The sequence below is a fragment of the Parus major genome, chromosome 6 (assembly GCF_001522545.3).
Source record: "Parus major isolate Abel chromosome 6, Parus_major1.1, whole genome shotgun sequence".
In the NCBI taxonomy this organism is placed as follows: domain Eukaryota; kingdom Metazoa; phylum Chordata; class Aves; order Passeriformes; family Paridae; genus Parus; species Parus major.
The window spans coordinates 990,820-1,001,355 of record NC_031775.1 but is presented as its reverse complement, the minus strand read 5'-3'; the positions used below and the strand labels follow the sequence as shown (position 1 = coordinate 1,001,355).

At 51.0% G+C, this 10,536-nt stretch overlaps 1 protein-coding gene across 2 annotated transcripts; it reads left to right on the top strand.

Annotated features, from left to right (window-relative positions):
- Positions 1 to 5,699: 5,699 nt before the first annotated feature.
- Positions 5,700 to 10,509, top strand: AIFM2 (apoptosis inducing factor mitochondria associated 2). Of its 2 annotated transcripts, none has more exons than XM_033515549.1 (9): positions 5,700 to 5,916; positions 6,733 to 6,848; positions 7,467 to 7,586; positions 7,934 to 8,026; positions 8,299 to 8,407; positions 8,576 to 8,728; positions 9,036 to 9,236; positions 9,745 to 9,909; positions 10,295 to 10,509. In XM_033515549.1, exons 1-8 carry the CDS (start codon positions 5,742 to 5,744, stop codon positions 9,897 to 9,899), a joined length of 1,122 nt encoding a protein of 373 aa, XP_033371440.1. In that variant the 5' UTR covers positions 5,700 to 5,741; the 3' UTR covers positions 9,900 to 9,909; positions 10,295 to 10,509. The 2 variants fall into 2 exon arrangements, with proteins under 2 accessions (XP_033371440.1, XP_015488401.1); XM_015632915.3 differs by lacking the exon at positions 10,295 to 10,509 and adding an exon at positions 9,992 to 10,203 and having other exon boundaries at positions 5,701 to 5,916.
- The last annotated feature ends 27 nt before the right edge of the window (positions 10,510 to 10,536 follow it).

Below are 10,536 nucleotides of genomic sequence, written 5' to 3'. Positions count from 1 at the left end.
TAGAGCAAGGCTATTCCTGCATCCAGACAGACCACGCAGGAAGCCCACGACAGGAGCTGCAATGGATGCAGCCTCACCCTTCCTCATAGACACCAAAGCAAAAAAAAAATAAAAATAAAATAAATATTCAATCCTCTTTTCAAAAGATGGAAGCTTTCCGAAATAAAGCAGTACTAAAGATTGGTTTAAAATAAGGAAATGAAAGCCCAGCCTGCAGCTGTAGTGCCTCCAGGCTCTCCTCCCAGCCTGCTATAGCTGTACTTTGGGGGGAATTTGGGAACTTTGTGCTGATTGTCACCAGAGAGACCTTTTCCACAAGTAGCCCAGAGCAGTGAGGGGACATGTGTCCTGCGGGACAGGGCCACCAGCCAAAACTGCTTCTCCTTGGGGTCACTGCAGGTGACACGAGATGATGAAAGCTTTAACAAATGATGGATGTGCTGTTCCCCTCTAAATGGGATCTTTCTGGGAAATGATTCCCTCCCGCCGGTCTAATCCGGAGTTGACTTTGGACAGCAGGTACATCCTGCTGTTTCTCTGCCTCCCTCTCGGAGCACTCAGGGCTGCCTGGGGCCATGCTGGCATGGCTGGGCTTGCTGTGGAGAGGCAGAAGCTGCTGGTGCCAATTTAGAGAGTGGTCAAGATGAGCAAGGCTCTGAAATGCCACCTTAGATGCCCTGCAGTTTAACACCCAGGTGCCCCTGCTGGTCCATGAAGCCAAGACACCAGGTTGGTCCATAGAAATCCATAAAAAGGCCTTTTTCCAGCCTGGCATGAGGTTTCTCCCAAAGAGCAGAAGTGGTGGCTGCTCTGCTGGCTGTCCTGACCCCCCATACCCTTCTCCTGACTTGTTCCAGCTCCATTTAATGGGATCGGATGAGCTAATCCCCCACATCTCCTCGCAGCCCTATCAGAGGGGATTTCTGCACAGGGACTGGAGGGAAGGAAATCCATCATGCCAGCAACTGCCTGCCCTCACCCAGCCCCACTGGCTTCTGCTGGAGGCTGGATCAACCCTTTCCCTCTCTCCATTGTGGGGCTTGGTGTGGTTCTTGCAGGGAGCTGGTCCATGGCTACAGCTGCACCATCCAAACACCAGGTCAGTGGGGAGACCCATGGGCAGCGAGGGCTGCAGCACATGTGGACATTTCAACATTAAATGACAACCTTGTTTTCTGTTGTGTTTTTCTAAGAGACTGCATGCCTGACCAGACTGCATTTCTTGGTCTGCATCCCATATTTATCCTGTAATTACACCTTTGGACAAAGGCTGCCTGTCTGTGAGGCCCATTTTTTTCAGGACACAGTTTTATTCTATGCTCTGCTTTCACTGTAATGAAATCTGGGGGGCAAGGGGAAGAAAACTCCCCACATTGGGAGTGAAAGCTGTTCTTTCTCAAAAGCTGCCCCAAGAGCAAAGGAGCTTGCTCAATCCCTCTCCCTTTTCCCAAAGAAACCCTAGCCACTGACATCCTTTATGTTTCTCTACCACCCCACAAGGATTAATGCCACAAACCATGTTATCCCATAAAAGAAAGTTACCACCACACTGTCAATCTCTGGGCTCTGCAGCTGCAGGAGCCAGAGAATTTCCAAGGAGATCCCTTCAATCCTTATAGCCAGGCAGCTGACATGAATAAAGTTGATAAAACTCCTTGTTGGCATCTTCCTGGATCACAGCACAGCGAGGGATGAATTCCCACAAAATGGCATTTCTGTAAAATTCCCAATGTCTGCTGTATGCTTGTCTCTGGAGGGGTAGGAAAGATCTGCATGGCACAAAACCCAAAGGCAGTTGCAGGAGCTATCTGAGCTGGGGTTTCCTCCAAGGGGAAGGACAGCTCTGCTGGGTCCCTGCTTACCCCATGCCAGGAGCTGACATGAGCCTGGCCACCCCCATTTCCCAAAAACTTGCCTTGGGATGAGCTCCAATTTGTAGGTGTCGATGGCAGGTGAGGTGAAGCCTGTCACCACAGCACACTGAGCCTGGCAATAACTCCTCCTGCTGCATTGTGCAGGAAAAGAGAAGCTGGGGAGCACCTTGGCACAGAGCATGCTGTGATCCCAGGAAAAAGGAGAACAGCATTGTGGCACAGTCCTGGGGTGAAGTGGAGGAAGATCCCAGCTCCCCATGGCTCTTCTCATGGATAAAAAAATCAACATAATTGCAGAGACCATTGCATTTCACCCTTGGGGTTTTCCCACCCTTTTCTGGCTGGGATCTGTGACCAATTTATGGGCTGGCATGTACAGAGACACTGCCTATAAATAAACGTGACTGGTCCAGCCTGACCAAAATAGGGAGATTTTGGTGCTGTCGTCCATGGGAAGCAGCTTGTCTTCTCAAGCCACTGAAAAACCAGAAATGAAAAATGAGGTTTGTCAGGGAGAGAATAAATATAAGTGGGACCTTGTTGATTTCTGCTAAAAGTAGATTTTTATGTATAAGGTATAAAATAGCCAGTGTGGATGTTTAAAAGCAGTCAGGAACTGTCTGAATTGCTTTTTCCAGGTGATTCTTTGCCCTGAACTGACACAATTCCACCTTGGCAGAAGCAGAGCTCCCCGAGGCATGTGGGGGCAACCAGCTCACCCAGGCAAAATGGGGAGCTGTGGGACAAGGATGGGCCAGGCAGTTTGTCCAGAGCAATCCCTCATCCCTGGGAGACTCAAAATCCTCCTCTCCTCAAAGCAAAGCTTCCAGGGGCACAGCCAGAGAGCTGCAGCCACACTGGTGCCACTGGGGCTGTCACAGGACGATGTGCAGGACATGTCTGTGGGCAGAGGGAATGTGGTGTGTGAGGCTGCTGATACAGGAGAGGATTTGGGGTTTGCAGAGATGGCTGTGAGCCAGAAACAGACTCCAGCAGCTCAGGTTTGGCAGGGGAGGAAGGGGCCTTCAGCCTGGCCTAGGTGGGAGAACTGCTCTCTAAAGGAGGGGGAAGGGAGGAAAGTAATCCCTCTTCCAGCCTGTCTGGGCTGTTGCAATGTTAGGGAGGCCAAACTGCCCTGATGATGAGGGAGGGCAGAACAAAGATGCAGAGGCTTACAGAGATTTGGGCCAGGGCACAGCAGGGGTACTGGTGACATCCTAAAGTGTCCCCACACAGCACTGTTGTACCCATCCGTGGATTAATCATCCTCAGAGGGATGTCTCAGCTCTAGATGATTACACCTCATGAGGAGAGGACTCACAGACTGGTACATATTGCCATTCTGCCTGTCTCAGAGTGGCAAACTGGGGCAAGACCAACTCACAGAGCCCCTTCCCTACACCTCCACCTTCCCACTGGACCCCTACCAACCCACAGGGAGCATTTGGTCCATGGGGCAGCAGTGAGGAAAAGTCCTGGGAGCCTGGAAAAAGGCAGGCCAGGCCAGGCCTGCCCACCTGCCTCTGCCCCACTGACCACCAGCAGGAGGAAAACCCCTCTCTGAGGCTGATGAGCTTTCACCACCTGCCTGCAGGCTGCTGGAGAAATATCCAAAAACAAATATCCCACCTGCCAAACCTGAGCCCTCACCTGCATACAGCTTTGGGCATTCCGAATTTCTTCCTGTTTGCCTGGGGTTGGATGGGGGGTTTTCACAAAGGCTCCTTCTACCCTCCCCTCTTTGCTCTAGGAACTCTTTTTGTCAATGATGTTTTCTTGCTTGTTGCTGCATCTCCAACTCACTGGCCCAGAAGATTTTTTTCCCCTTTTTTTTTTTTTTTTGAAAGGTTGCCCAATGTTCTGTTGTCCAACTGGCTTCACCTGAAGGTAGCCCTGGAGGGGGAAAACATCATTGACAGGGGAAATTAACTCCTGGAGTACTCCTGGAGTAATGGATTGCTCCCAGCAGTGGATATGTGCTGTAAAATATGGGAAAATGCCTGGCATGAAAAGCCCAAAACTGCCTCTGGAAAAAGACAGAGATGGACATAAAGGTGCAGAGGAAGGGGGACAGGGAAGCAGCAACTCATCCTCAGCATCCTCATCTGCTAGGAATGGGCCTTTGATTCAGCTTTGCTCCAGCAAGATGGAACACCAAGGAAGTTATACAGGTTAGGACAGCCCTGGCCCAACTGGAATGGCTTCACACACAGGGGGTGCCAAGCAAGCCTGGTCATGTAATTTGAGGGAAGAGCTTAAACCAGATTTAAATTGCAGAGTTCATCTCTTTAGAAATGGAGGCAGGTTTTGGATTTTCACAATTTTTGCACTGAATTGTGCTTTCCCAAAACCAGCCATTGCCAGGCTCTTCCAGCAGCCTCCTCACAGAGGTACCATGCCAGTACCAGGAGAAAAAACAGGGAGCAGACCTGGAGCACTGTTACTTTGGGGACATTTCCCAGCCTCTGGACATTCATAGCTCCTGGATCTCCTGGCCATGACAGGTGCTTCTCTGTTTAGCAGCTCTGAAGGTTTACATTGCATGGATTAATTAAAATTTTCTCCTTTTGAAAACTTTAGCATTTCCAGCTGTGTATTTCCTGTGTAATAAACAGCACCAACCTGCCCTGGGTGTATTCCAGTGGAGCCATGGCCTTTCCCATCAAGGGCCTTCTCCATTCCAGCTTTATTTTTGGCTGTTCCATCCTTCCCCTCCCCTCCTAGCTCTCTTCCAGCCTGAAGACCGTGGGGTGCAGGACCGTCTCCGCACTCCTTTGGATCCCTTTGTTCCCCAGTGCCCGAGCCCCTCCTGTGGCCGAGGCGAGGACGCGCTGGACTTGGACACGGTGTCCCCGTGTCCCCACGGCCGAGCTGGCTGCACCCTCTGGCGGCAATCCTGACTCCAGGCCCTGCTTTTCCAGGAAAATCGCTTCCTCGCCTCCCACCCATGAGGCTGGAGGGGGTTTTGCTGGGAGGGGGTTTTGGCACGGGGCTGTGTTTCGCTGGGGGAGGGCTGAGGAGCAGGGGGGTGTGGGGGCAGCTCTGCCAGCTCACAGCACCGCAGTGTGTGCAGCAGCTATTTTTATCCACGGGGCCAGCAGCTATATTTATCCAGAATGCCACAGGAGCCGAAAAGTCTTCGGGGCGACTTCCGTGCTACGGAAGAACACGATCTGGATGTCCTTTATGCTCTCAGCCTTCTCCAGAGCCCTTTGCTGCCTCCTCAGCCCTTCCCTCTTTATGTCCCACCGTCTCCACCATGGTGATGCTGAGCTCGTGTCCCTGCTCGTGTTCCTGGTTGGAACCAGATGGTCTCTAAGGTCCCATCCTACCCAAACCATCCCGAGATTTTGTGATCCTCCCTCTTGCACAGCCAGCCCTTGGCTCCCTTCCCTGCTCCGCTCAGAGCAAATATGTGTTTTCTGTGTTTAAGTTGAACCCGTACAGAAGGGGTGATTAGACATTGGAATGGACTGCTCAGAGAGCTGGTCCTGGTGGATTCAGCATTCCTGGAGGTGTTTAAGGGAAGACTGAGTACCATGGTGCTGGTTTGCTCAAAAGTTGGATTCGATTATCTCAAAGGGCTTTTCCTAATTAATTTCGTAATTCTATAATCTTAATTTCCCTCTCCAAGGCGTTGTTCCTTCGGCTGGAGCGGGCCATTCTCCGCTGCATTACTCACCCAGCCCGGTCCCTCATTAAACACCCGGTGCCCTTCTCTCGGAGGGAGGATGTATGCAATGCCGAGCGCTCAGCTCGCCCGGCAGGAGCCACTCCCTGCCCGCCGGGCTCAGCTCCGAGGAGCCCGGCTCCGCCCGCAGCCCCGCCCGGGAGGGCCGGGCCAGCCCCGGCACGGCCCCGCTCGCCATGGGCTCCCGCTTGTCCCTGGACGACTCCGTGCGGGTCCTGGTGGTCGGGGGCGGCTTCGGAGGGACGGCAGCCGCCAGCCTGCTCAAGTCCTGGGCCGTCCCTTTCGTGCTGGTGGACGTGAGAGATGCTTTCCATCACAACGTGGGCGCCCTCCGGGCCGCCGTGGAGAGCGGTAAGGGCTCGGGCAGCTCCCCCGTCCCACCGGGATCTGCCGAGGGAGGCGGGGAACGGGGTGCTCGCACTGCCTCCTCCGCCCCGCCATGGTGAAAAACTTGATGTTTTCCATCTGGAAAACAAATACTTGGCACCGGGAGGACGCGGAGCCTGTCCGTGGTTAAGCTAATTGCACATCCGCTGGGAAAACTGAGCAAAAACTGCTCAGACCATCCCTCCTTCGCCCCTCTCTTTCTAAAATTTTTTATTTCAAGAGTTTGGAAGGTGACTAAGCTAAAAGCAACAGCAGGAAGGGATGGATGAGTCAATCACTTTCTGTGCCTGGCCACTGAAACGTGGAACAGCTGAGCAGTGAGGCCCTGGATGATAAAACTCTGTCAGAGAGCTGCTCAACCCCCAGTTGGAGGCTGGGCCAACCCCATCACTCCAGTCACTGGGGAATTTAGGGGTAAAATATCACGTTGGAGGCTGGGAACAAGCATCAAAAGGACAGCAAAAGTTTGGTCTGAGAGGCAGATTACATGAAAAAAGCCTCTGACACCCAGCCTGAAATTGCCAGGCCCACAGAAGCAGTGATTGGTAAACCAGTACAGGAGATACAGGAGCAGAGACAATGTCATCTAAGCCAAGCTTGTCATCTGATCTGAGGCAAAGGTCCTGAAGCTTGATGCTGGGCAGAGATAACACCCAGCAAAAGCCCAGCCCACAGTCCCAGATGCATGCCGTGCTTTTGTCTGAGCAGGGATAGCATGAGGGGAGGAGGGGGTTGTCAGCCTCCCCAGGAGAGCTTTCCCATTGTCTCCTCTTCCCACAGGATTTGCCAAGAAGACTTTCATCTCCTACTCAGCCACTTTTGGGGACAGCTTCCGACAAGGCAAGGTCGTGGACATAGACCCTGGGAGGCAACGAGTTGTGCTCAGTGATGGTGAGGTGGGTGTTGCAATGACCTGGCTGCCTCATGGGATCACCTGCTAGTGCAGGGAGCCAGCCTTCAGCAGGGTGTGTTCCATCCTCCTGAAGAATTTGGCATCTTTCTCTACACAGCCCCATTCCTTCCAGCCAAGCTAAGTGGCCTTGAGCTGTGCTGGGATGTGGATGTGCAGTAAATAATACCCAACCCCATCTCCTGCTCAGTTGAGCTTTTATTCTTAGAGCTGGATTTAGAGCTCAACAATTAAACCTGGGGCTCAGATCCTTATTTAACTGCAGCAGCATCAATCACTCTTTTCAGCCAGAGCATCTCACCTCCATTCAGGAGAGAAGTTAGTCTCTGGAACCAGCTGTGAGTGTCCAGTATAAATATCAGCTTATTCCCTGTAAATTTAGGGTAAATTCTTTAAAGCTCTCAACTCACCTGAATGGTGCTTGGTGTGACCTGGACCAGGTCTCTTCCTAAAGTCACTTCCTGACAGTGACAAGTACTTTGATTGGTTACCAGCAAGGGATGGAGGTGAGGGAATGAGTGACAAATAATTAGGAGGCAACCACTGTGTTCTAGGCTCTGTTTTTAAGAGGTCTAATATCCCATTCTACCTTCTTCCCTCCCAGGAGTTTCACTACTCCCACCTCATTCTTGCAACAGGCAGTGATGGGCCATTCCCTGGGAAGTTCAACCAAGTCATTGACATGGAAAGAGCCATCCAGACCTATGAAGACATGGTCAAAGAGGTGAGGAATCAACTCTTAGGAAGTGCTGCCTGCCTTTGTTCAGCCTCCCTGTCCCAGATACCACTGTGGCTATCTGGAGCCAGCTGTGTCTAAGAGAGAGGGACACAGCCAGGACAAAGGAGCTCATCATGGCTTCTCTAGCACAAGGGGAAACCTGAAATGCTCAACAGTGTTACAGGGCAGGCAGGGAGAGTGCACAGGGCACTCCTTTCTTGTTGCCTCTTAATGAGCTAGGAGGTTTATTGCTGTTGGGCCTGTGCTGTGTCCCAGAACATCCATGGAGTGACTGAAGGTATCTGGCTTCCTGCCCTTTGCATTTCTCCTGTAACACAAATTTTCTCTTGAAGATTGAGAAATCTCAGCGCATCCTGGTAGTGGGAGGTGGTGCTGCTGGAGTGGAGATGGCTGCCGAGATCAAAACAGAGTACCCGGACAAAGAGGTAGGAGCATCTTCAGCACAATGAACTTCATCCTGGTTTCCAGACTGTTCTGAGGTGGTGCTGCTGGAGGTACCTGAGGTGACTGCACATCTGGTTGCCAAGCCTGTAGCCAGCCAGCCACCAGCAAGGACTGTGGCACAAGGTGCCCCTTCCTGGTTGTTCTTGCAGGCATCAATGAGGGTGGAGGGAGGCCAGCTATAGCTGTTCCCACCTTGCATGCAATGAGTCCTGCTCTGTTCCCGTGTCCCCATTTGCTGTTTTGTCCCCAACAGGTCATCCTCATTCACTCAAAAACTGCACTGGCTGACGTGGAGCTGCTAGCCAGTGTCCGTCAGGAGGTGAAAGAGATCCTCCTCAGGAAAGGAGTCCAGCTGCTGTTAAGTATGTCCTTAATGATGCCTCTGAACACCCACAGGCTGCTCCTCCTTAGCCAAAGCATCTCCTGATGTCCTTTCTGACCTTTTTGGTTACACGTGACTCTCTTGAATTCCTGAGCTGGAAACCACAGCCTAGCAAAGGTTGGTGACCCAGGGCTCTCTGTTGCAACAGGTGAAAAGGTCAGTGACGTGGAAAACCTCAGGCCAAACCAGTTCCAGAAAGACATGGTAGTAAGGACAGAGAAGGGCACCGAGGTGGTTGTTGACATGGTGGTGCTGTGCACAGGGATAAAGATCAACTCCTCTGCATATGCTGCTGCATTTGGTAAGTGAAAAAAACCCAAACTATGGGCTGGGGAGAGGCAACACAGCTCTTCAGTGTCTGGTGCCCGAGGGGTGTGAGGTGGGGAATTGACTGTGTACAACCTGCGGGGGTGATTCTACTGAAACACCAAAGGATGATGCATTGCACGAGGCTGCAGTGATTAATTACAGTGAGGGAAAAAGCATCTCTCCCTGACACAGAGAAAAACAACCCCTCACTTTGTGTCAATCACATCAGCAGCATTTGGGGGGAACAAAGCACAAGCAACACAAAGCTGCTTCTAAAAACCTGCTGTTTGGCAAAACAGGTGACAAAATGGCAAGCAATGGTGCTTTGAGAGTTAACAAGCACCTCCAGCTGGAAGGCTACGAGAACATCTATGCCATTGGGGACTGTGCAGATATCAAAGAGCCCAAGATGGCCTACCATGCTGGGCTCCATGCCAACATTGTGGTGACAAATATCATCAACAGCCTGACACAGAAGCCTCTCAAAACCTATGAGCCAGGTAAGGTCAGCTCCTAGCACCTGGCCTGAGGTGTTGGGCTGCTTTTCTGCAAGGAATGGCTGTCTTAACACTCGTGGGACTCTGAATTCACTGTGAAGGAACTCACAGTTGGGGTTGTGTCAGCTTATAGCTCAGGCTTCATATTATTCCTTGCCAAAGACATGGTGTAGATAGTAATTATCTGTGTCAGTCTGCCATACAATGTGTCCTTTCTTCAGTGTCTTGATAAATCTACTGGTGGGAGTCTGCTATTCATCAAACTTATTTTCTTTTCTCAAAATTGCTCACTGTCCAGTTAAACTTGGGAATAAGGTGACTTCCCTTTTCCTTCTTCCTCAACTTAAGCTACAACAAACACAAACTGAGCAATCTGATCTCAAAAATCTAGCTGGATAATGGGTCTTCTTAAGTAAATACTTACCAGAACTATGCTGAAAGCTGTTCCACACTGGATGCAGGGGAGCTGGACAAGAGTTGCTTCACTTACACCTCTACATCTTCTTTGCAGGGTCACTAACATTCCTGCTTTCCATGGGCAGGAATGATGGTGTAGGCCAGGTGAGTGGTTACTATGTGGGACGTCTCCTGGTGACCCTTGCCAAGAGCCGGGATCTGTTCGTCTCCAAGAGCTGGAAGACGATGGGACAGACAATGCCCTCTTAAGAGGGCACAGGTAACAATCCAGCAGGGATACAACTGGAACAGGGTGAGGGTGCACTGATATTGCTTGGACTGACTGATATTGTCCTCTGCAGGACCTCCTCAAGCCACCTGTCACCGTGACACATAAAAGGGGTGCCTGCCTTGCTGTGGAGGGGAAGGAGTCACTTCCCAAATGAACTGCACACAAGTTGCCATGCTAAAAAACAGGGAAGAAAGGTTACTTTTATTCCCCCTGCTGAGAGAGCTCTGAGCAACAAGCTTGGCTTACCTTGATTTGTAACACTAAACACTGTGGTTTTCAGAATCTCTGGTTTGTTTGTGTGCTGCTTTTTTGTTTATTTTTTTCCCTGGCTTTCTCTATTCTTGCTCTTCTAAGAAGAACCTGCTTCTTACAGATCTGGCATCTGCTCTGCAGCTTGCAGGAAGAATGGCTTGTAGTGCTGCCAGGGTAATGCCTGTCTAAAACCTGGAAGTGGATATGGAAGACCTGGAATTCAACAGAATATAATGCAGCTTTGTGTCAAAATCTCCTCAGCAGCTTTAATTACGTCACTTACAGCACCAAACTTCAGCCAGAAAATATACTGGTTGTGATACAGCAAGCACTTAATTACAGATGCTGCTGCTTTTATTTTTT